At 47.9% G+C, this 26,413-nt stretch overlaps 1 protein-coding gene across 1 annotated transcript; it reads left to right on the forward strand.

Moving 5' to 3' along the window:
• The first annotated feature begins 330 nt into the window (after positions 1-330).
• Positions 331-23,942, forward strand: galnt11 (UDP-N-acetyl-alpha-D-galactosamine:polypeptide N-acetylgalactosaminyltransferase 11 (GalNAc-T11)). Its single transcript, XM_084458714.1, has 12 exons — positions 331-614; positions 8,919-9,206; positions 11,365-11,488; positions 13,743-13,909; positions 14,272-14,400; positions 14,635-14,884; positions 16,928-17,045; positions 18,940-19,092; positions 19,755-19,973; positions 20,880-20,984; positions 21,121-21,258; positions 21,376-23,942. The coding sequence occupies exons 2-12, from the start codon at positions 8,957-8,959 to the stop codon at positions 21,505-21,507; spliced, it is 1,785 nt and encodes a 594-aa protein (XP_084314840.1). The 5' UTR covers positions 331-614; positions 8,919-8,956; the 3' UTR covers positions 21,508-23,942.
• The last annotated feature ends 2,471 nt before the right edge of the window (positions 23,943-26,413 follow it).

The following is a 26,413-nucleotide window of genomic DNA, read 5'->3' on the forward strand; positions in this document are numbered from 1 at the left end:
CATCATCATCATCATTATTGTTTTTATTATTATTGTTGTTGTTGTTATTATTATTGCTTGATTGATTGATTGATTGATTGGTTGATTGATTGATTGACAGTTCATCACATAGAAGGCCTAGTTTGCGGCACCGTCCCTGACTGTACACGCGAGGTCACTGTCCTCCCGGATTTTGGGGAGGTGGGTTGGACACAGTGGTAGGGAATTGTGATTGGTCGGTACTATGAATCTCTCGTGTATCATTGGATCAGACGCTTTAGGAAAAGAACGTTCGCAAGCTAGCTCCAACTAGGCTAGTACAGCAGTATTGATTTGTTGCTACTGCTGGGAGTAGGGCAACAGCAGCAAGCTAACGAGTACCCGAGCTACTTGGGCTGCAGGTCAGGACACGGATTTGGAAGAGATAAAGGAGCTGTGTGCCACGGTCATGTGATATTATAGCTAGCCTAACTGTATAACGTTAAAAGTTAATTGGGTGCAGTCAGATCGGATTTTATTTGCTCGTTGCTTTGTTGCCGACTGAGTGCTTGCGTGCCCAGCTAACTCGTAGGTTAGCTTAGCTGGCTAGCGGATTCTCTAAAGCGCTGACCAATTTGGGATGGTCCTGAAACAAGGTATGCAAGCTACGTTTCACAATGTTTAGCTAATTTATATTAGGTTAGCCCAGCGGTAAATGTAATTTGCTTTCGTGACACCCCAGCTCATGTATGTTAGCTACACACGTTTGCTAATGTTCGCCTAATCCACAACATCAAAGCAGCTCTCCTGATTTAGTTTGGTCACTTCGAGGTGCGGTTACAGTCGCAAGCCTCATCAAGGATTCAGTCAAGCACTGTAGTTTGCTTGCTGCGATGTGTTCTGAATTGTTAAAGCATTCTCCACTCGACCGCAGTTAGCTATCTTAGCCCGCTGGCATGATCTAAGTTTATCAATACAGAAATAGCCTGTGAGCTTTGGTTGATCCGGGAATGCGCCCACGCTAACGCGTCATAGGGTTTTGCCCTCTGAGATTTGCCGTTTCATGCAGCTAACTGGTTGGACAACCACAACATTAGCTGCCTAGCTGTTCTTACACAGATGATACAGTTACTATGTGAATGAATGTGTTTGTTGTTGTTGTTGTTGTTGTTGTTCTCCTGTGGTCTCCTCCACTTCACACCTCTGTCTGGCTGCCCCCCGCCACATTTAATTTCCTCCAGTCCTCCCTCGTAGCATTTAATTTCCTCCCAGTCCCTCCCTTTCCATCAATCCATCCATCCATCCATCCATCATCTCATCCCCTCTTTCTCCCTTATGCCTCTACAAGGCCCAGGGAGGGCTATATCAGTGTGGTGGTGGCAACCTCAGGTCTACAGCACTAGGTGTAACAACCAGCCCCTGGTTATTGTTTCAGCTGGGGAGAGAGAGGAAGAGAGAGAAAATGAGAAGGGGGGATGAGGGAGGAGGAGAAGAAGAGAGAGAGTGAGTGAGCTTCCAGATTGGCTGGGTGGTGGTCAGGGACCAGGCCACACTGGCATTACTGTGGGTTTACAGCCTAGACTTACACCCCCACATGCATAGTGCAAGGTCAGCAGCATAGGAGAAACTTTGTTGGAGAGAGAAGGAGAAGAGTGGGTGAGTCTCTTTCTTTCTGTTTCTCTCTCACTCAGACTGTGTGTAACAATAGTACTCTGGTTCTGCGTTGTGTTCTTTCTGTTCGACCCATTTTAAGGGTAGCCTGGCTTCACCAGATCCAATTCACAAAAATGTGAATGTTCTGGAGCTGCTGAATTTATTTTCGATTTTCCAAGGGGCATTATCAACAGTCGCAGACCAAAATGCCTCTGGACGCAATTGGGTAGACCTATAACCAATCAGAATCCTTGTATCATTGTATCAAATGGGTACAGTCGTTGTATCAAACCCGCCCCATATTAGTTAAACAGTTGTGATTGGCCTGGCAAATATCTGCCAGGTGGAACTCAGTCGAATGTGAGTGTGGCCAGACTGATCTGCAGAGAGAAACAGAATGTGAACTCACATGAGCAGGATTGCAATGCCACGCTAGTTTAAGGGCTTGCCCTGGGCAGGATTTGAACCCACACTCTTACCAGCTCTTCTGCTTGAGTGGCGGACGCACTGACAGTTGCGTCAATAGGGACGTCCCTTTTCAAGGGACTGTCAGCGCTTTTGTGAGGAGTGAGTGTCCCAGCTACTCGCTACCACTACCGGCAGCACGTAGTACTGGAGGTAGAGCGTCCGGCTGGGGATCGCAAGGTCCCCGGTTCGATCCCAACTCCCGACAGTGCCGAAGTGTCCTTGAGCAAAAATTGTTAATGTGGGGCACAGTGGCGCAGTACCTAGTACTGTCGCCTCACAGCAAGAAGGTGTTGGCTTTTGAGGTCTTTTCTTCTGTCACTCTGCGTTGTGCTTTTTTTTGTAAGCCTTGATAAGAGTTGCAGCACCATCTAATTATGAACCACGATGTTAATTGCCTTTCTTGTGGTGATAGTCATTGATGAAATCACCCAACACAGGATTGGAAGCGGCGACAGATGATAGATTTATTGGACAAAGATACAATCACATGGAACACTGGGATGTTTCCCTAGTCTCTCTCTCCCTGCTTCTCTGCTGGCTGCGGCTGTGGTGCAAAGTCAAGGCCTTAGACTTCCCTCCCCGCATGGTGTTATTTGTTCATTTGTTTATTTGTTTATTGGCAAGGATCCCCATTAGCTGACGCCAAGACATCAGCTAGTCTTCCTGGGATCCGAAAAAACATTACAACATTTACATGATAAAAATGCAACTTAGTGCATTACATAAACCAAGTAAACACACATTCACAAAATAACACAACATACAGTACCAAGATAACAGAAAATAATACATGGCTCTACATTATCATCATGGGCTCTCTAGTAAATTAATTCTCAACTTGATTTTGAAGCTAACAATGCCTTGTGTTTCACTTATGCCACTTGGAAGACAGTTCTGTGCCCAGATAGCCCTATATAGGACAGTTCTTTTCATACTATTAGATTTTGCATGGGGTAGATTAATCAACCCTCTACTTGCCCCTCTTGTGAAATGCATGTGCACATTCGATCTGTAGGTTATTTTGTTGAAGATAAAATTGGGATTCTGAGTTAAAAATGACCTTCTGAAAAAATATTTAAGTTGGCAGATAGTCTTTTTTCGACATTCAACCATTTCAGACATTCATGCATAATACAAACTTTAGAGCAGCCAAGAACTAGTCTGGCTGCCTTGTTTTGTGCCGCTTGTAACATATTAAGCAGTCTCTTAGAAGCAGAAGCCCACACAACAACAATAATCCAAGTGGCATAGGAGCACTGACAATTTGTTTTAGCAGTGGGAATGGAAGGAAAGATGCACACTTTCTCAGTTCTCACAGTAGCGACAGCTCTACCCATTTAGGAGACAATTTTGGTGATGTGATCAGACCGTGATAATGAACTATCAAGCCAGAGGCCTAGGAGCTTAGCTTTTTCAACCTGCTGTATGGGTTGACCTGCAATATTTAAAATCAGTGCAGGTTTACATGCTAGTCTTTGATTGGACCCAAATTTCATACAAGCAGATTTAGAACTGTTAAGAACCAGCTTGTTTGATTTAATCCAGTTGTATAAAATGTTTAGTTCACTGGTCAAAACCTGGTTAAGTTCAGAGCAAGAGTTTGCAGCATAATAACGGGTCGAATCATCCGCATATAGAGTTAGATTTGCCTGTCGAATAGAAGTTGGCATGTCATTTGTGAATAGAGAGAATAAGAGTGGCCCCAAGCAACTCCCCTGTGGGATACCGCAGTCTAACACTCTACTTCTTGAAAAGGCACCATTAAAATAGACCCTCTGAGACCTAGAGGACAGATAGCTCCTGGAAAAGAGAAGAGACAAGCTATTAAAGCCACAATAAACAAATTTTTGTAATAAAATATCATGATCGATCACATCAAAGGCGGCACTGAAGTCCAACATAACTGCACCGACCAGCATTGACCCTGTGTCCTATGTCCCCAAATAAATTCAGGGGAGGCGCTGGATGGTTAGAAAGAAAAAAAAAAAAGAAAAAAAAGTTTTTTTTATTTTTAAATGTCTATGGCTTTTATGAATGAAATGTGATTTTAAAGGTCAGAAGATCGAAATAAATAATGGGAGAGATGTAGGCTATCCTAAATTTGTGGATAGTGCAGAGACAGCCTCCCCCCGCAGGCATGAATGTATTGTGCGAAAACATCAGAACGTTAACTAGCAACATGTGCCACTGAGCTAACTTAGCTGTGTAACGTTATGGGCTAGCTAACGCTGCCTTGCAAAATTGACAAATTTGTGGGGTTGTGGGGTGCGCGGGTGTGTCACTGTTTTCAGAGGGGAGGCCCACATTGATGGAGTCTGGGAACCCATGGTCTATACATTTGGAGGTGCGAGCGTGCGTGCGTGTGTGTTCCAATGTGTCGCTCGTTACACGTGTGTTAAAAGTGAGCTCTATGACCAATAAAGATTTCTTCTTCTGGACTCACTCCACAAGGGTGGTGAGGACTCACGATCCACTTGGTTTCACGTGTGTGTGTGTGTGTGTGTGTGTGTGTGTGTGTGTGTGTGTGTGTGTGTGTGTGTGTGTGTGTGTGTGTGTGTGTGTGTGTGCATTGAGGCTAGCACGAGGCTAGCATGCTAGCATTTACAGTAGCATTCAGGCTACTCTCTGGCCCTGGGGGCCTTTTCTGCAACCAGGGGCCCATCGATCTGTCTGAATTCATCTCTGATATCCACAGCTTGCAGAAACAGTGACCATTGAAGATTCTATGTGAGTCCTGGCCATTCGTACTTTTCTTACACTGATTAATGATCAGCTAATGGCACCCAAAATACATCCAGAGATTTTGGCATGAAAGATGTTGAGCATGCCTGATGCCATGTGGCTGTATTAGTGAACAGCTGAAGTGCAAATGTGCCATCCACGTGGGCCTACTAGGATCTTGACGAAGTGGTCGTGAAAAGAAAGATGAAAGGTGTAGGTACTATAAAGAGCATTGTTTTATCAATTCCCATTAGTCTGGAGTAGCTGTCTTATCAGTCACTCATCCATTGTAGACATGCCTGTATTGTTCTGTAACGTTTCTAATCTGTCCAACACTGATCATCCGTAGATTCCTTAAATCCATTCCATTGGTTTAAAGAGGAGTCCTCTACAGGGGATTTGTCTAATATCTCCCATCAAACAAGCATAGCATACATAGACTCAGGGCTGAAAATTAACACCTGCCACCGGCCAAATGCAGGTAAAATTTCCAATTGGCAATTAGATTTCGGAAGACTATCTGAAAAAATATATATACTTGGCCAGTAGATTTTTTTCATCTACAGTCCCCTTGGCAGGTGACTCACCGTGAGCCAAAAAGTTAATTTTCACCCCTGCATAGCCTACACAGCCTACATAGGAATACAACAGCATCACGCTGGAGACCATGTGCGGACAGACCAGCTCGGAGCTGGTAGGAGTGAGGGAGAGTGGGAGTGGTATCAGATAATGGCCTGCTTGGTAGCCTTCCCCCACAGTCGGACATTAATAGTGGATGAAGTATCGAGTTTCTCTCATTGGTGCTGGTGTTACCAGGCACCATGCCGGTTATCTCTGCCTCAGGCATGGGGAGTGAGAGAGAGAGAGAGAGAGAGACAGAGAGAGACAGACAGAGTGGGAGAGAGAGAGAGACACAGTGAGACACACAGTGAAACAGAGAGTGTGTGTGGGTGTGTGTTGGGGAGGGACGGGTTAGGAACTGGAGCCAGGCTGATCCTGTTACACATGATGTTGTGGAGAGAGCTGCAGCTCCAGTTCTAACTTTCAGCCACTTTCCCTCTCAGTCAACATGGTCAGTAATACTCCCTACTGTCAGTCAGTCAGTCAGTCTACCCAATACCCTCCGCCTAAAGCCAAGTTCACACACAGTAGCCCAGAACTGTCCTGTGCTAGGATCAGTTTTGTTTTAGTTTAGTTGATAAGATTGTATGGACAGAAGACCCGATCCTGATCTGTAGGCCTACACTTCTCCTGCATAGATGACAACCCATATGGTAGGTGTTAGTGCTCTTACCTCAATCCTATAGAAATTGGCCTGTGGGGGAGGGCATACTGTAGCTATTACACTAGTATTAAGGGATTCAAGATGATGAACAGAGAATTGGGACATGGGAATAAATCTATATCTGGTCCACTTCTTTCTCTGCATGATTTGTAGCAGTGGGAAGTTGACCTGAGCCGTTCCTCAGTTAAGTCTAATCATTGACATGTGTGACACTCAATCACTCCACATGTAATTACACTGTCAGCAACTAATGTGGGATGTTTTATCAAAAGGCTAACTTGAGTCGCTGAGTTGTGTAAAGTTATGAGTTGTGTTAAAGAGTTAGGCTTTAGTGCATGTTTCTGGCCCAGACGTGGCAGTTCAAAGTACAAAGTTTTATTCATCACATGCACCATTCTAGTCCAGTGAAATGTTTACCACTAGGTCCTAAGTGTGCTCAACAAACAGTAAAAAGTCGAGTAAAAAGTAGGGTATAAAAAATGAAATGCAAAATATAAGAATGAGCTGAAGGAAAAGATGAATGTACAGCTGAGTTAAATAGTCACACGTATTGATCTAGAGAGAGATGATGTGTAAAATATATGTAGCCTATATTACGTGTTACAGACTGTAGATATGTATTCTAAAGAGTATAAGTATAAGGTGCTGCTTTGCTGAGTATAGCTAACTGAGTTGAGTCCAGAGATCAGTGGAGAGTGTGCAAGTAGTGAGATCAGTGTTGTTGGGATGGGGGGCATCCTGTTGAGAGCAATAAGCAGGGGGCAGTGTCCTCATTCAGGATCCGGACGGCCTGGGGGATAGAATCTCCGTCTGAGCCTCCCTGAGCTGGCCCTGTGGACACGGTATCTTCTCCCCGAGCAGAGAGAAGAGTCCATTATCCGGTTGGCTGGGGTTCATCACGATTCTCCTGGCCTTGGTCCTGCATGGGTCCCGCCCACCCCCCACCCCCCGTGACACGCTCCGCTGTCCGATCCACTCTGCAGGGCCTTCCGGTACGGCATGGTGCTGCTCCCATACCAGGCAGTGATGTGCCCAGCCAGGATGCTCCCGATTGTGCATGTATAGAGACTCCGAAGCATTTTATCTGGGGGGACACTGGGAATTTCCTCTGAGTTCTGAGGGGAAACAGCCATGGGTTTCCCAGACCCATGTCCTCTAGTCCAGTCCATAGCATCACATGACTTCTGAAATGCTGTCATCTCAGTCGTGGAGCTTATAGGAAAGGAACAAAAATAGCATGTCGTCTCATCCTGTCCTGTCCTGCACCCTGTCCTATGTCGTCTGCAACAGCGTACAGTATGCCTTAACCCTAGTCAAATTCCTAGTATACGTGAACCATATACATGGCTAATAAACATCTTGAATCTTGAATCATATTGCTGACTCATGAATTGCAGTCCCTTCTTTCCCTGTATGTCTGCCCCCACTCTCTCTCCTCTCTCTCTCTCTCTCCGCTCTCAATCAATCAATCAATCAAAGCTTTATTTATATAGCGCATTTCATACCCAGAGGCAACACAATGCGCTTTACAGAGAACAAGGGAGGTGGGCAGACATCCCACCCCTACATATTCCAGAGGGAAGCAAAAAAACAGTAATCACCCGGGGGCCAGATAAGTGAGCTGTAAAAATTCTTCCCTGACCCCTCTCAGCGAGGCGATCGAGCAAGCTCCTGGAGTATGTTTGTCTACCGGCTAAGAACATTTATAGAGCAATAAAGTGAGAGAGGCTAATAACATCATAGGAGAGACATGGCAAACATTGGTGTATGTCTGTGTGCATAAATGTGCCTGGGCCCAGATAGAGGCAGGGGTTGGGGTAGGGTGGGGGGTAGGAAAAGGATACGGACCCGGGTTAGGGTGAGGGGATCTGAGCCCAGGACTGGTGTCTGTCAGTGTGTGTGTGAGTGTCCCTGGGTCCAGGTAGAGGCAGGGGTCAGGGGTAGGATGGGGGTAGGAAGAGGATACGGACCCGGGTTAGGGTGAGGGGAAGGGGGTACTGGACCCAGGCCTAAGGCCGGAAGTGGGCTGTTGTATGTCTGTGTGTGCGTGTGTGTGTGTTAACTAATTTGCTACGACATCTGCAGCAGACACAGGGGTATCTATCGGACTCAGGGTGGTCTACTGGTGACAGTGGGGCATCCACTGGACCTGGTTAGAAGATAGGAGGGAGAGAGAGAGGCACTAGGGAGAGCTCTCTCTCTCCTCTCTCTCTCTCTCCGCTCTCTCTCTCTCTCTCCCCCGCTGTCTATCAAAGGACCAGTCTGTGTGACCAGTCTAGCCTTCCTAGCCCCATCACACACACAAACACACATTGACCAAGGTTGTGTTTTGATAGGCAAAAACATTTGAATGGAAAAAAAAGTTGTTTGTTTGAATGTGGAGCCAGAACTGGTCAGTCCACCATAATTTTAACCAGACCTGCATAGTGCATACCCCACATTCCTACTGCGCAGCTCTTCCAGAGAGAGGGAGAGAGAATGACTGCTAGCATCGTTGGCTATTTTCCCTGCAAGAGGCGTTAAAACAATGTTCCTGGGTGTGCGTGTTTTAAAGGAAGAGACTCAGTAGGACAGGGTCTGCTTTTCGTCCACGTTTGTGGCTGTTTGTGCTTGTCATGTAAACCGGCTCTACATTTCTACAAGCCAGTACCAGATTGAGAAACATTTTTTTTTCCATTTTTTTTTTTCATTCAGGATCACACCCCTCCCTGTTTACTTCAACTAAGCTGTTGTCTCAGCGTTACAAACACACAGTCTTCATCTCTCTCTCTCTCTCTCTCTCTCTCTCTCTCTCTCTCCGTCCCTCTCTCCGTCCCTCCCTCGCTCCTCCCAGGTGCTTGCCGAGGGTGCTGGTAGGATGCCAGGTCTACCATGGGCAGCGTGACTCTGCGCTACTTCTGCTATGGCTGCCTCTTCACCTCTGTCACCTGGTCCGTCCTCCTCTTCCTCTACTTCAGCCTGGGCCAGGACCAGGGCCAGCCCTCGCCACGGGCGTCCCAGGCCCTCCAGCGGCAGGCCCGCGTCACCAGGGGCCCCCCGGGGGCCGGGCCGGGGCAGAACAAGGCGGGGGGAGGTGGAGGAGGAGGAGGGCATAAGGGAGCAGAGCTCTCCCCTGAGATGGGTGAGTCAGCCCGGGTGGGAGCCGCTCGGAGAGACGCCCCGGACACTACGCCCGTTTACTAATGCACTACGCCCAGCCCCAAGTGACCTCTCTCACTCACAGTCCTAGTCAGGGATTGGGACTGGTTCAGGAGTAAACATTACATTACATTACATTCATTTATCTGACAATAAGCGACTTACAATAATTGCATTTAACGTAGGAAAAGTCAGTACTACTACTTGCCAGAACTCGCAAGTGCATCTGCTTTCTAAAACAAGTAACTAAGAGCATAATCTAGTGCTGAAGGCAAAGTGCAAGAATAGCAAACTAAAAATACAATACAATACATGCTTAAGAGGGGAGGATCCTGGTAGTACACAGTAGACGTGAGTTTTGAGCCTGTGGCGAAAGATGGGCAGCGACTCTGCTGTCCTGATGTCAGTGAGCAGTTCATTCCACCGCTGCGGGGCAAGGACAGAGAAGAGCCATGACCGTGACGATGGACCGCAAGGGGCCTCGGCAACCAGCCGCCCAGAGGTAGCAGAGCGTAGCGGTCGGGGGGGCGGGGTGGGGGGTTTAAACTGGATACGAGCTAGTTAAACCACACACCCCCTGGACTCTAGACTCTACCCCCTGCTGGGAGAAAATAGGGAGGGACCCGGGTTTCACAGCACAGGTTTGGTGAAAGCTCCTCCCCTTTTTAAAAGCCCAATCCTGTGTTTTTAATCCCATGTCGGTGGGGGGTCAAGGGGAAAGGCTGGAATGTTGGAATGTAATGTGCCTCAGGACCCCAGTGCTGATGCGTACTCGTGTGGGATTAGCCTGTGCGTGACACGCTGTCCCCGGGTGTCAACATCTCGAGTGTGACGCCGATGCCGTCGGGTCTAGGCAGCAGTGAAACGGCCGTGTTGCGGGTGCTGTCGCTCGGCCGCGGACGTCGTATCGGAAACGAGTGGAGACGGATATTTAGCACCGGCCGTGTTTAGAGCGGGTGGAGGACGCTCTCTCTGTCCCCGGCGCTGCAGGGGGACAGTGTCCCGTAGTGCCGGTGTCGGCGACAGCTCCCTCAGCTCCAGGCCGCCTCCTCCTCCTCCTCCTCCTCATCCCGGCCCCGACTGACAGGAGAGTGTATGAGTCAGGAAGCTCCCGTTCTCCTCATCGGCTCCAGAAGAGCGATATTAGCGATTAGCGATAAGTCTGACGAGAACATCGCCTCCTCTGCCGCTGGTAGAACGACGCGACGACCACAGGCCCCATTCCATCTCAATCCTATCCATTCTGATTTCAGGCGAGGGCCGCCTTTGACCTGTCCTTGGTTGCCCATGGCAACACTCGCTCACACCCACCCCGTCCATCGCCCACGCCATCATGTGGCAAGTGAGAGAAAGAGAGAGAGCTGTTTCCATGGCTACTCGTGTTGCTGTGGCAACGCAGGACCAGCAGTGCTAGTAAAATCATCACGTTGACTTACAACTAGCAATGTTAGCTTATCTATCTCTGAACAACAATTCACATGTAATCATTATTTTATAATTTTATCATTGCTGAAGGCCAGGACTGTCACACTATCAGCCCCCAAGTTCCGTTTCTTTGTGTTGCCACGGTGGCTTAACTTAACTGTAGCGAATGGCCTTTTGGCCTGGTGCCAGGATAAAGTGAGAAATTCTCACATCAACAAATGGGGCCGGCTGTGGCTCATGAGATGGAGCGTGTTGTCCAAAGACGCAGGGTCGGCGGTTCAATTCCCGGCTCCTCCTACTGTCCACATGTCGAAGTATCCTTGAGCAAGACACTGAACCCCAAATGACTCCCAATGAACAGGCTAGCACCTCGCATCGCAAATGACTCCCACTGGTGTGTCAGCGTATTTGTGAATGTGTGAATGAGAGGCGTATATAAGCGTACAGTCCATTTACCTTGTTCTCATGTTCTGTACTCTTTATAGAGGCCAATCATGGGGTCTCTGCTGTGTTCCAGTCCTACCTTTCCCACCTTTAAGTCCCGTGTGTGTGTGTGTGTGTGTGTGTGTGTGTGTGTGTGTGTGTGTGTGTGTGTGTGTGTGTGTGTGTGTGTGTGTGTGTGTGTGTGTGTGTGTGTGTGTGTGTGTGTGTGTGTGTGTGTGTGTGTGTGTGTGTGTGTGTACGTGTGTACGTGTGTACGTGTATGTGTGTTGCAGGCATGATCTTTAACGAGCAGGACCAGGAGGTCCGAGACATGGGCTACCACAAACACGCCTTCAACGTGCTGATCAGCAACCGGCTGGGCCACCACCGCGACCTGCCCGACACCAGGGACCGCCAGTAAGACCGCAAGGGAGGGTGTGTGTATGAGTGTGCGTGTGTCTGTGTGCATGTGTGTGCGTGCACATGTGACTAGGGTGGCAAAATTCTGTGAATAAACAGGACAATTTATGGGAATTACCGGGAATAAATTGTGTTTTCCACTTTATTCCCATTAATTCACATAGTCTTGTCAATTCCCACAGGAAGTTTGCAAACATTCCCAGAATTTTGCAACCCTTCGTGCGACACACGCAAGGTATATATTGACGGGCTGAGAGGGCTCTGCTGTCAGTGTTCCCTCCAGCAGGGCTCATGTGGAGGGCGATGCTACGATGCTAGCTGCAGGCCCAGCGCTCCCCCACGTCACTCACCCTGACTGGCTGTCTGCCTCGCAGCTAAAGTACATGAAAACATCTGTTTGCATGCACGCACACACGCACACACACACATCATAGGCTAGCAAAAAAAACAGTTCACCCAGGGGCCAAAAAAGCTGTAAAAATTCTTCCCTGACCTCTCAACGAGACGATCGGGCAACCTCCTTGAAAATGTTTGTCTATTGGCTAAGAACATTTACAGAGCAATAAACATGGGCTAAATACTTCACAGGAGAGACATGACTATCAGTAGAGTTGGCTTTTGAGGTATTTTCTTCTGTTGCTGTGCATTGTGTTTTTTTTTGTAAGCCTTGATAAGAGTTGCAGCACCATCTAATTATGAACCACGATGTTAATTGCCTTTCTTGTGCTGATAGTCATTGATGAAATCACCCAACACGGGATTGGAAGCGGCGACAGATGATAGATTTATTGTACAAAGATACAATCACATGGAACACTGGGATGTTTCCCTAGTCTCTCTCTCCCTGCTTCTCGGCTGGCTGCGGCTGTGGTGCAAAGTCAAGGCCTTAGACTTCCCTCCACGCATGGTGTTATCAGCGTGTCTGCCTGCTGGGAGCAGCGAATCTGTCCGGCCGAGTTGCCTTCCGTTTCCAAATCGAAGTCTCAAGGTTTGGTTGAGACGTTAAATAGTTCTCTCTCGGCCCACCCCCCACGACTAGGCCTGCCCGTTTAGGGCCTAGTGAAGCTAGATTGGTGGAGGAGTGCCATACAGATGTGTCGCCTGTCACCCTAACATGATGTCTTAATCACCAATGGTTGTCAGTCTGGGTTGTGTCTGTTTATAGTGTCCCATAGAGATGTGTCACTGATACCCCAGAGGAGAGGCCCCAGCAGCTGTCTCTCTCACTCTATCGACTACACAGTGTCCACGTGAAAACAAACACAAAATCAGCTAACATCGCAGTAAGACTCTGTAGATGTTATAGACATTTCTCCCTAGATTCTTCAGTAGAGCAGATAAATAGTTACAGAGATGTTGCCCACATGGTAGGCCAGTATGTGTTAGCTATCCATGTAGTCCATAATGGGATATTTAAGTGAATCATATACAGTAACAGAGCACAATAAGCACTTAGCAGACAGGCTCCTAAAGAATGTGAAACTAGGTATAGCCGCTAAGCAGAAGTGGGGAGAGAAAAAGCAGAGAGCCAAGAGTCAAAAAAGAGGGAGGGGGTGACTTGATAGGGACAGCTGGCAACACATACTGTAGGGGGATGGTAGGGGGTCTCTCCAGGAGCCATGGGGGGCCATTAGGAGGGCCTTGGCCGGGAAAAGGGGGGGGGTCTCCGGGACCTGGGTATAGTACAAGAGGGAGGGCACTAGGGAGGAGAAAGGAAGATGGTTAGTAGCTGCACTGGGTCTTTGCAGCAGTCAAGGGGATTTCTACCGGATACAGGGTGGCCTGCAGGAGACGGGAGGGCCTCCACAGGACCTGGTTAGAGTATAAGAGGGAGAGAGACTAGGGAGGAAGGCAGGGTTAGTGCCTGCACTGGACCTCTAGAGCAATCACAGGGGTTTCTACCGGACTCAGGGTGGTCTGCAGGTGACAGAGGGGCCTCCACAGGAACTGGTTAGAAGGTAGGAGGGAGAGGGGAGGCAGAACAGGGTTAGCAGCACGCAGAGCCACATAAGCAACACAGACCATGCCAGTTGCTGGGAAACAAGCATCTGTGTATACATCTATATATACACACAGTGCATAAAAGAATATACACCAATTTCTACGAAGGAGTCACTAGCAGGCTGGAGGCTGCCTTTCTGTCTCTCTAGGTCCTGGCTAGTGATTGTAGGCAAGACGGAATAGGTAAGTCTTAAGATCTCGGTTAAAATGTTTCAGCCCTTCTTAACTTCTCTCTCTCTCTCTCTCTCAGGTGCAGAGACAGGATCTATCCTCTGGCCCTGCCTACTGCCAGTGTAGTCATCTGCTTCTTCAACGAGGCGTTCTCCGCCCTCCTGAGGACTGTTCACAGCGTGCTGGATCGTACGCCCGCCTACTTGCTCCACGAGATCATTCTGGTGGACGACAACAGCGAACTAGGCAAGCTGGGGAAACAGGCTGCAAGCTGCCGTTGAAACGAGCTGAAGTGAACATAGTATATTTCTAAGATGTCCGGAGAGTGCCTGTAACTGTCATTATGAGTTTAAGGGCTCCATGGCCACCTGCCTGGACCATGTCTGGTTAGTTCTGGTTGACTGGAGCCAGCATCAGCATAACAACATAATTGTGTGTGCCTGACTGTGACCTAGTTTGGGAGTAAACAGGCTATTTGTGTGTGTGTGTGTGTGTGTGTGTGTGCGCGTGAACGGCAGAAAGCAGTGCCCCATATTAGCTTTATCTGAAGTCCTCTCTTCTATCTCTTCCCCTCCTCTCCTCCCCTCTCTAACCCCTCCCCCCCATAGAGGATCTGAAAGGGGATCTGGACCAGTATGTCCAGCAGAGCCTGGCAGGCAGCCGGGTCAAACTGGTCAGGAACCAGAACAGAGAAGGCCTGATCAGGGGCAGGATGATAGGAGCCGCCCACGCCACAGGTTAGCGTGTACTACACACTACAGCGTAGGCCCTACACACTACTAAACCAGGATGACTGGAGCACTACCCACTGCATACTGAGCACTGCACCCTAAACACTGCATACTGAGCACTAATACCCTAAACACTACGTTTCTGTTGGGAAATCTGGCGGTGGGAAGCTAGCAAGTGTATAGTTTGTGAGTGATGTACACCGTTGTGCTTGAGTAACCCCCCCCCCCCCCCCCTTACAGGTGAGGTGCTGGTCTTCCTGGACAGCCACTGTGAGGTGAACGAGGCGTGGCTCGAGCCGCTCCTGGCGCCGGTCAAGCAGGACCGCCGCACGGTGGTGTGCCCGGTCATCGACATCATCAGCGCCGACACGCTGGCCTACAGCCCGTCGCCCATCGTCAGGGGCGGGTTCAACTGGGGGCTGCACTTCAAGTGGGACCCCGTCCCGGCCTCGGAGGTCAACGGGCCGGATGGAGCTGTCGGGCCAATCAGGTAAGGGACCGGTCAAAATTCATGGGAGGGGGTCACAGGAGGAACACAGGGGAGGGTCATGCTGTTTTTTTATTTGAGTCCAGGGGAGGGTCATACAAATTTGAATCGATCAAAATAAAAGTTTATTCAGCTTTTAGGACCTGGTGTATAGTTTCTCTTTGGCTGCCCTATCAGTCCATCTTTGTGCTTGGCCTATCAAGACAGTGGGCGTATAGAGCATCTGGAAAATCAGTGTCTCTCTGTTGGTAATGACGGGAGATTTAGCAACTCGCAAACAGATGGGAACCGTGTGGATGACTCGATTTTCTTTGCGTTCAAGTTTTCTTCTTATTGCAAGTAACACCATATTAAAACAAGTTCTGTAGACATGTAAACATGTTGTCCCCCACCCATTATGTATGTTCCCTTGTGGTATCAAGCCCCCTGCTTCTCATTAGGCATTTTTATACAGAGATCCCACTATATTGCCCGATAGAAGACCCCTCAATTTTCTGGCTTTGTTTGTTTATAATGAACCAAAGAAAGACAGCATAATGTGTGATTTTATATAGCATGCCGGCAATCTGGAATCGAGAGGCATGACCCTTGGATGCAACATTCACTAGTTGTTAAACAAGTCCATGCACCTGTATGGTCAAATTCCTATAATGAATGTTGAAATACAGACATATCTAGCGCTACTAATGTCACATTATGTGTATCAATGATTGACCAAAATAAGCTCTCTACAAACCATGGTAGAGTGAATAAGAGTACAATAACGTCTCCATCTAGTGGGCAAACAAGTCCATGCACCTGTATGGTCTAAAGTCCTATAATGAATGTTGAAATACAGACATCTAGCTCTACTAAACACCTCAAGCTCTACTCTCTGCGGATGTAGAAAGTACATGGTTTCCCGAGTAAACTTGTCTGAGACTATACTGAGACACCAAGCATAGTTTTTTGTGCAAAAATCTGAATGTACTTGTCAATGGAAAAATGCATTGGAAAGGCGCCCCTTTTGTGGTGGGTTCTGGTACTACGGGGGGACTGACTCACTCACTGACTCACTCACGACGTGACACCGGCCGACCTAAAGCCCCCCCCCCCTTCGGCTGTCGCCAGGTGGGGGACAATAAATATTGCCTATTTGGTAGGGGAGGGTCAATCTTTTTTTTTCAATCACTCTGGGAGGGTCAAAGAAAAATATTTTACTGTCAGAGGGAGGGTTGTGCATTTTTATTTCCGAGCACCCCTAAGTCCTCCAGTGACCTCCTTCCATAAGTTTTGAATGGTCCCTAACAAGACTTTCTCAAGGCTCAAGAAATGTCTCCTTGTAATTTTTAACGTTAGCAAGCTAGCTACAGTAGCTACTGTCACTAATGTTAGCTCCCTGAGCTAACACCTCAACTTTGGCTTAGTTAGAATAATGTTGTTGTGATGTTGAGATGGACTTAAGTGGTGTTATTGTTTGAATATGAACATTCCATGAAACGGTCTGTAGCAACCCTAGGGCATTACCCCCCCCCCCCCCAGTTTGAGTGTAGATTGTCAACCCAATCAGGTAACAGACGATAGATCACTCCTGTATCTACTGTATATGCCAGAGACTGTCAGTTTGCGTATAGACTGTATATGTTAGCTTTTGGAATCTCCCCAGGGCACATTGATCAGAAACGTCAGTATAGATTGCTCTATATTGATCAGTGTGTCCTGTTAGCTCACCCTTCATAGACATGACCTGTCAATGCACATACAGACATAGACCATTGTGGAACATATAACATTACATTGCAGTCATATTAGCAGATTCTTTTATCCAAAGCAACTTAGAACAACCATTGCATTTAACGTAGGAAGTCAGTGTACTCTCGCCAGAACTCTCAAGTACATCTCCTTTCTAAACAAGTGACTAAGAGCATAATCTAGTGCTAAAGCTTAAGTGCCCCTTTGTGTGTGTGTGTGTGTGTGTGTGTGTGTGTGCGTGCGTGCGTGCGTGCGTGCGAGTGCGTCTCTCTACCGCTCCCTTGGAGGAACTAATGTGTCTCCCTCCTCCCCCAGGTCTCCCACCATGGCAGGTGGGCTGTTCGCAATGGACAGGAATTACTTTAATGAGCTCGGCCAATACGACAGCGGCATGGACATCTGGGGAGGGGAGAACCTGGAGATCTCCTTCAGGGTGAGAGGGCACACGTAACTATCTCTCACACGCACACACACACACACACACACACACACAGACCAGACACATATACACATGGACAAACACAGACCATCACTCTCACATACACACACACACACATTTCAATTTCTTTATTGGATTTTCAATCAAAGATACAAATCAATATCAAAATCCAACAGTAGCAAGAGTCACACAACGCAGTGCAAGATCACACTCTCACACAGATAAACACACAGTCATTCTGTAATGAAGTGAAAGTGTCAGCCTGTCACTGTCCCCCGGGAGAAACACTGCGTGTGTGCGTGTCGGCTCATTTGACCTACAGTATGAACCTCAATACTCTAAACATGCTTCCTTCCTCCCTTCCTTGTCTCCTTGAGGTAGGCCAAATTACTGATATAACACACAGATACACAGATGTTACCAATCCAGCCATAGATCAGTGACTTCTCCAAGGATGGAAGGAAGGGAAGGTTGTATTTCCAAGCCTATTGAGACAGGGCCCGGACCAGAGGTCTGAGTGCTGTGTGAGGCTGACAGCAGGCCTTGCCAGTGAGTGTATATTTACCTGGCTGAGAGACTGTTTTCCTTCTGACACACACGTTCCTGTCGGTGTTATGATTTCCCTCCCCGTCAACCGCACGAGAAGCACGTCTCGCAGGGCTGCCTGCTATTCCTGGCAGGGAGGGAGCCTCATATGGGACTTGGGTGGATGGACTGTAGGAGGTTTGTTAGCCTGTTTTTTGAACTAACAGCCCACAGAGGGGCTACAACGAGTGCGGCAGTATATACTGTAGAGACCTTTCTACCAGTAGTGGAACACTCTGTAAGAACCATTTAGGGTTCCCAACAGCACCCGGAGGACCTGTAAAGGCTTCCATCTGCAAGCTGGCAGACCTGAAAAGGTTCCACCTTTTTCAGAGGGTTCTTTTACTGTTACACATGTTTCTATATAGAACCCTTTTTTTATTTAGTGGGTAGGCAGTCTAGGACTGCTGACCTCATGGCAGGACAGTCTCAGATGGCAGCCTCATCATGTAGGGTTAGAGGTCATGGTACTGTAGTAGGGTTAGTGTTAGATTAGGGGACTAGGGCCTCAATAAGATAATCCTTATTGGGCTGCGCTGGCACAGGTCTTTCTCTTTGACACATTCAATTTTGGATTCTCCTCTGGTCATAGGGAAACATGACAGACAAAACAAATTAGTGGGATAATAGACAAGGTAGGGCCAGGGTATAGAGAGAGGGGAGGGGGGGACTACGGTTAGGGCCTAGATTAGGGTTAGGCCTTGTCTCCTATGGTTAGGATGGGAGTTAGGGTTAGGGCCTAGGCCAGAGTTAGGCCTGGTCTAGGATCGAGCATCTGGGTTAGGAAGAAGGCTAGGTTAAAGGCCTAGGTTAGGCTTAGGCTTAGTCCCCCATAATTAGGGTGAGAACTAGGATAAGGGCCTAGGTTAAGGTTAGGCCTAGTCCCCTATGTTTAGGATTAGGGTTAGGCCTAGTCCTCTTAGGGTCAGGGCCTAGGCTAGGGTTAGGCCTCCTACTATTAGGGTGAGGGCTAGGGTGAGGGCCTAGGTTAAGGTTAGGCCTAGTCCCCTATGATTAGAGGTCATGGTACTGTAGTAGGGTTAGAGGTCATGGTACTGTAGCAGGGTTCGGGTTAGAGGCCATGGCTCGTACTGTAGTAGGTCTGTTTGCCTGGCTAGCCCGTGAGTGTCCCATGCAGGACTGGACAGAGGTTGGACGTCACAGGAGAAGAGCGTCTCCATGTCTTTCCTCCTCAGGGTACAGCTTTCATTTATTCATGTCGCCTCTCGTTTTGTAACTTGCTTTCATTGTCATCTCAATTTTCTTTCTTCTCTCTGAATCATCCCCTCCCCACCCCATTCAGATCTGGATGTGCGGGGGTCAGCTGCTGATCATCCCCTGCTCCAGGGTGGGCCACATCTTCCGCAAGCGCCGTCCCTACGGCTCCCCGGGGGGCCAGGACACCATGGCCCATAATTCCCTGCGGCTGGCGCACGTCTGGATGGACGATTACAAGGTAACCGGGCGCGGAGGCCGGGGACCCCTGGTGGTCGCCCAGGGGAGAGTGCTGAGGAGGAGGAAGCGAGACACCCGTAAGAAACAAGAGAGCAACTTCTCTGGAGGCCCGGCTCCCCTCGACAGTGGCGCCACCTCTGGGTGGGAGGTGGGATTGTGACGTCTCTCACGCCCTCTTTATACATTCCCCGCATTCACTCAGCACTAAAGCTCCACACCCCTGTTACTTCCTGTTACCCAGAACTGGAGGAAGAGAGGAAACCAATCAAGAAACAAATAGAATTACTCATTAAACTTACATTTTTTTATTTAGAATAATTAAACAATGAACAAAGCTAGTCTGTTTCTGCTGGCCTGGTTGTGTCCGTCTCATCACCCGTCCTAGATCAACATTTGTCTCTTCCTGATTACGCCGCAAGCAGAAGATCTGATTGGACATTACAGCGCAGGAGTGGCCGCAAGACATCCGACCAATCGCGTTGTTTTGGCGACTGGACTTCCTCTCCTCTCGTCACTCTGCTTTGCCCCAATCATTGACCCTTGGTTTCTGCCTCTGACTGCATCTCGCTCTCTCTCGCGCTCGCTCGCTCGCTCGCTCACTCACTCACTCGTCCAAAACTTGACCTCTCTGCTCTCCGTTCCCCGTCTCTCCCGTCCACCCAGGAGCAGTACTTCGCCCTGCGCCCGGAGCTGCGCGAGCGCGCGTACGGCGACATCAGCGAGCGGGTGGCGGTGCGCCAGCGTCTGGGGTGCCGGTCGTTCCGGTGGTACCTGGAGAACATCTACCCCGAGATGCAGCTGGCGTCGCCCCACAACAAGCTGCAGCAGCCCGTCTTCATCAACAAGGGTCTGAGACGACCCAAGGTTCTGCAGAGAGGCCGGGTAAGAGAGAGAGAATAGAGAGATCCCACCGTCTCTCCTAACCTAAGATCAACTACAAGTCCAAAGTCCTGAAGAGGGGATGGGTTGGATAGAAAGAGAGAGAGAACGCATCCCTCCAACCCCCAGCCCTTCCCCCTCTGCATTGGTGTATATGTCTAGTCGGTTCAGTCTCTAACAGAGCGTCTCCATTTCCCCCCTGTGTACCCACCATGCCCCCTAGTGGCAATAAAGTGAAGCAATATAAAACCTCTTGACTTTCATGTTCCTGCTGTGGACAAATGTCGCTTTATGGACTGCGACAGATGCGGTCAAATTTCAACGCGTATGACAAGGTAGCATGATCCAATTGGATGCGTACTGCGTGCAAAATACATACTTTCTAGGGGCAGCTGTAGTACGTACTGGTAGTAAAACTAAAAAGTAGAAGTATGCGATTCAGAAAGCAGCCCAAGTGTCTCCTTAGGAGGTTCCAGGCCGTAGGGGGCAGTGTTGACCAGAAAGGAACGTGGAAGCTGTCAGATTAATGGGGTAGGTCAACAATATTTAGCTTGCCTTGAACACATTGAACTATCCCCTCTATCTTGGAGTGGTTTCTCTCACAGCACTGCATGAGTTTGTGTTATGGTCATGTCAACCACCACGTTTGGTCAGTGATGAGGTCATGCGGTCCATACAGTTGCAGTGCATTATGGGTGAAATGTGTGGAGTCTCTGGAATTCACTGAAACTGTTTGAGAAGAGGAAACCTGTGGCCTACCTATGGCCGCTGTATAACCTCCTCTCTCTCTCTCTCTCTCTCTCTCTCTCTCGCGCACACGCGCACACAGACAGACAGACAGAGACACGCGCACACAACTCCCTAACTGAACAGTAAAGCTGTGTGTTAAAACTGGGTCTCTCTCCCCAGCTGCGGAACCTGCAGGCTGACCGGTGTCTGGTGGCTCAGGGTCGACCCAGCCAGAAGGGAGGCACTGTGGTGGTCCGGGTCTGCGACCCCCGCGACCCAGAACAGGTAACACACACATATACACACATATATACGAGCACACGCATACATACACACACACATGCATACATACATACATACATACATACATATACATTCTGTCACTTTCAAGTTTAGAGTTGATGGCATTTCTCCTCTGTAGGAGTGGTCGTATGATGAGGAGCATGAGTTGATCCTGGCTGGTCTGCTGTGCCTGGACATGTCAGAGATCCGCTCCACCGACCCCCCCAGACTCATGAAGTGTCACGGCTCAGGCGGGTCCCAGCAGTGGACCCTGGGGGTGAGTCAGGATTTAGGATTGATTGATTGATTGGATTTACTGGGACAACATAAAACAAAAACACTGGTCAGTGTATGATGTGACACTCTCTCTCTCTCTCTGTCTGTCTCTCTCTAGAAGAGTAACCGTCTGTACCAGGTCTCGGTTGGCCAGTGCCTCGCCGTGGTCGACCCAGTCAGCCCCAAGGGATACGTTGCCATGGCGATCTGCGACGGCAACCAGTCCCAGCAGTGGCAGCTCGAGGGCTGACGGTGATGATGTCACCCCACTCGCTGCCTCGCCAACCTCACAACAAGAGGCTCACTGCTGCCTCTTCCCCTTGTGGACGGGTGAAGGACTGCACCCTCTAGTGGTGACGTGCACGGGAGGGACTGATGGACGAACCAGGACAGAACACACAGTCTGAAGGCCTGTGGGACTTATTGAGACTGTGAATTGATTCACCTCCATGAAGAACAGAGGGAAGAAGGATGGAAGAAAGGAAAGAAGGAAGGATAGAAGGATGGAATTGGTACGACTTACAGTCTGCTAGTCGGGACGTGAGTCCATTTGTACTAGTACTCTATTTTTTTCCCCTGAGAGATAAGAAGATTCTATTCCCTGTCCCATATTTTAAAGAATATTTTTATGATGCAAGTGTTTTTTAATTTACAATCATGTTTAATTTGAACCGAATTTTAGCCTATTTGCACAGCGTTCTTACATATGAGACAATTCAGTACTTCTTGAACAACAAATACATTTAAAAAAGTGTTTGCTAAGAACATTATTTAGATCATGGACAGTATTAGAAACCTTGTTTTAATAGTTTTAAATAAAAAAAACTATTTTATTATGATTATGTGAAATTGATTGCTATGACAGTGTTGAAGTCTATTTTAATATTACATTAGTAGTGGGGTGTTTTTAGGAGTAATCTTTTTTTCCTGGATATTTTGATCACTGGAGTAATTTTGTTTTTATTCTGTGTAGTTCATTGTTTAATGTAGTGTTTTTACCAAACCCCTGAACTGGGCAGCTACTCTGTGACTGGATCTGTTTATCCTTGTTTATATTCCCTTATTGATGCCCCTCAGTTAAGCTTGTTGAAAGGGAGGGACCAGGGTGCTTTAGGATCCTTTGCGTTACAAAAACGTTGTGTCTTCATCAGCTTCACTCAACTCACACTGTCCAATGTTGGCCCATGGTTAACGACTGCTTGTGTGAACACCCCCTCCCTGTACAGTACAGTGTGAATAGGCTAATCTATACAGCGGTCAGCCACAACATTAAAACCACTTACAGTTACAAAGGCATCTGTCAAGGGGTGGGATATATTAGGTGGCAAGTGAACAGACAGTTCTTGAAGTTGATGTGGAAGCAGGACAAATTAATGGGCAAGTGTAAACGGATATGAGCGAATTTGACATGGGTTATTGTGACGGCTAGACGACCAGGTCAGAGCCCCTCCCAAACGGCAGGTCTGGTGGTGTGTTCCTCTTATGCTGCGTCGGTCTGCATAACAGGTACGTTAGGCAGGACGTTTCCATCATGCCGGGTAGGTGTGTGTCGTTAAACTGGGGAGAAGAGAGGGCACCAGGACACACTTATAGAAGGCAAGCTGGTGGGAAACCTTGGATCCTACCATTTATGTGGATCTTACTTTTGACACGTACCACCTGTCTAAAAACATTGTTGCAGACTAACTACACCCCTTCATGGCAACAGTGTTCCTTGATGGCAGTGGCCTCTTTCAGCAGGAGAATTTGCCCTGCCACACCGAAAAATCATTCCGGAATGGTGTGAGGAACATGACGAACAGTTCAAGGTGTTGCCTTGGCTCCAGATTCCCCACATCACAATCCGGTGGAGCATCTGTGGGATGTGCTGGAAAAACAAGTCCGATCTATGGAGCCGCCCCCCACCTCCTCCCCTCCCCCCACCTCCTCCCCTCGCAACTTCACAGGACTTTAAGGATTTCCTGCTAAAGCCTTGGTGCCAGATACCAGAGTCCATGCCTCAACAGGTCAGAGCTTTTTTGGCGGCACGAGTACAGTACACAATATTAGGCAGGTGGTTTTAATGTTGTGGCTGGTTGGTATATTGTTGTTGGCAGCGACATCAGGGCGATGCAGGGTGGGAGTCACAGGGGACGAACCACTTCCTGAAAATACATCTTTTGGTCTGGATTAACTCATCTAAAAAAAAAAACAAGGCATCCCTGGACCCGGTGGTCACATGATCAGCGAGTGCATCATGTTGAATAGGAGAACTTAAGATTCACAGTTGCAGTGAATATCTTGTGTTTTTAATAGTGAAGAATCTTCCTCTAATATGCAGCTACACTCTATGGCTACACTCTATGGCTACAGGAACGCCCACAGGACTAGCAAAACATCCCGTCCACCTCTCTGTCCTGTGTTGTCTCTGTCCACCTCCCTGTCCTGTGTTGTCCCTGTCTACCTCTCTGTCCTGTGTTTTCCTCCATTACCCGTGTTCTCAGTACCCACCATGTTTGCTGTGCAGTTTTTGTTTTTCTTTTGCAGATGATGCAACCAAATAAATGTTGAAGTATGAAAGTATCAACATGGCTTCCCTTTTTCTTTGTTTGCTTAACTCCTCAATCTCAAAGTGTTTCTTCCCTGTAATACTTTGAGAGATGGTGATTGTACAGCGGTTGGAACCAAATTGCTGTTTTTTTTTGCTGGTGTTTTTTGTTTTGTTTTAGTTGTTTTTTTTGCAGTGGTGTGGTCAGAGAGGTTGTCTCGCGCGCACTTCCATGACTGTCAGCGTGCTGGGAGTTAACTGGGTCATGGGTTTAGCGCTTAAAGGGTCCAACCAGACTTGCATGATGATTAGGACTGAGAAATGCAGGTAGCTTTGGGGTTAGGTCCCAGCCAACATTGTATATGGGGCTGAAGAATGGGCCCTATATGGGATTGTCCACGGCTTTCATAACGGCCCGATGTCAATTGCCCACATGCGTTTCATGCTGGACTACACTTGGTGTTAGGTGGGCCCTAACTGGGCAACATACACAAAGACCAATCTGGGTACCATCTTCAAGCTTTATGTGGGTGCTAACATGGGAACTACATGGGCTAAAATCTGGGATTCAAGTGTTTGCCATAGGTTATGGGCCCATGTCAATTGCCCACATGGATTTCAAACTGGGCGACTTCTGATTCTGATCTGGGGCCTATTTCTACAGTATGCTCAAGTGGGTTTATCCATGGGTTCCAGACTGCACACACATCGGTTTCACATTGGACATACAATAGATGTATTGTACACATTTACACTGAGGGTATAATTAAAACCCCAACTTCTGCTACATCTAGTGTTGTAAATAACAATGCAAAATAGATTTGGCACGAAAGGTCAAACCAGACTCGACTATCAACTGATTTCAGTCTGAGAATTCATTAGTAAGGGAGAAGCCTACTTATGTTCAGCTAAATCCATGCAGTATTGTTGACCCCTAATCCATAGATGTTATCACTTTACCCTCCTGTGAATGGATCTGGCCTTCAGCTTCAAGTTTTTAGACTGCACCTCAGGATGGTGACATTGCCATGTACAGTAGCTAATATCTCATAAAATGTGCAAACCTCCCCATTGGCTATGTTCACTCATACCAACTGCCATCTGAATTTTGCATTAGTCTACAAACCTCGGCCTGCAGATAGGATTCTGTCAAACATTCACATATCCAAAAAGAGCATTGAGGGGGTGTGGCCTCTGTACCATGGTCTTGATTTATAGGTCCCCTACATCACTCCAACCTAGAGCTCAATCTGTCCATGGGAAAATGTATATTTTACAGCGAATATCTTGGTTAATACAAGATTGATCTAGGAGAGCAGTTTTGTGTTTATATGTGTGATAGTATTCCGTTTGGCGATTGCTCCAGCGTAGCCCACGGAAGTAGGGAAACGTAAGGCAAACCTCTTTAGATGACGTCACGCAGCGTTGCCATGACGACCGGGGGTCTTTCGGTGGCGTACTGCGCCTGTGCATCACGTAATGTACCCTCGCATATCGCACATGACTGAACTGAAACACTAGACCACGGAGAGCGAGACTCGCTACACCGTGGTAAAATAGGTTGAACGATCATATTGCTGCAGTACTTTTGTGATGAGTTTTATGGATTAATAATGGACTAAATGGCTAATTACTGATCGTGTGTGACAGTGCTACGGCTTCTCTCCTGTATGGAAACCCTGCTGTGTCCTGAGACTGTCCACTCTAGTGAAGTTCTTCCCACACTGGTCACAGTGGTACAGCTTCTCTCCTGTATGAACATGCTGGTGTCTCCTGAGATTAACCTCTAGACTCAAGTTCTTCCCCAATGATCACAGTGGTACGGCTTCTCTCTGTATGAACACACTGGTGTGTTTTTAAGGCTCCTGGGTGAGCAAAGTTCTTCTCACACTGGTCACAGTGGTATGGCTTCTCTCCTATATGAACATGCTGGTGTGTCTTGAGGTGACCCTCTTGTACTTTGCACTGGATGCCAGAGGGTTAGCAAACAAAACAGTCTTAAAATCTTCCACAATATCTGTGGTCTGTCTGTTATTGTGGTGCTCATAATCAAGCAACAGCTTGATAACAACATACACCCTATTGGACATTTTGTGGATGTGGAAGAATTTAAGACCGTAACAACAAACCAAGCCTCGAGTTGCCTGCAGTCACAACTGACGTTTCAGCGCAAAACCTCAAACATTAATAACATTTGAGAAATTACGTTTTCATCACTACCTGATTGGATAAAGAGAGGGGCGATACCGGGTTACAAAGATGCATCACGGAAGACCTGTCGTGACTGGTCCGAGCATCCCAGGACAGACAGTGGTGTTTGCTAACAGTCTGGCGTCCAGTGCAAAGTACAACCAAGCACACACAAAAGGCTGACAATGCAGCATTCAGTTACAAAGTTCAGACTGTATTCAATATGGGCCTAAATTGATACTTTAATATGTGGCTATGCATTATTAGACAAAACCATACAGTAAAGCATTATGGAACGAGAAGCAGTGGGATGTCACGGATATCGGCACAGCTAACGGGAGTGGTTAGGCACGACGTGCAGCGGAGTTTAGCGTGAGGCCATCGTGGTTATCGCCAAGGCTGGAATGCAAACTGACCAATAGAAACAATGGACCGGATC

This window comes from Borostomias antarcticus (genome assembly GCF_949987555.1).
Source record: "Borostomias antarcticus genome assembly, chromosome: 2".
Taxonomy (NCBI): domain Eukaryota; kingdom Metazoa; phylum Chordata; class Actinopteri; order Stomiiformes; family Stomiidae; genus Borostomias; species Borostomias antarcticus.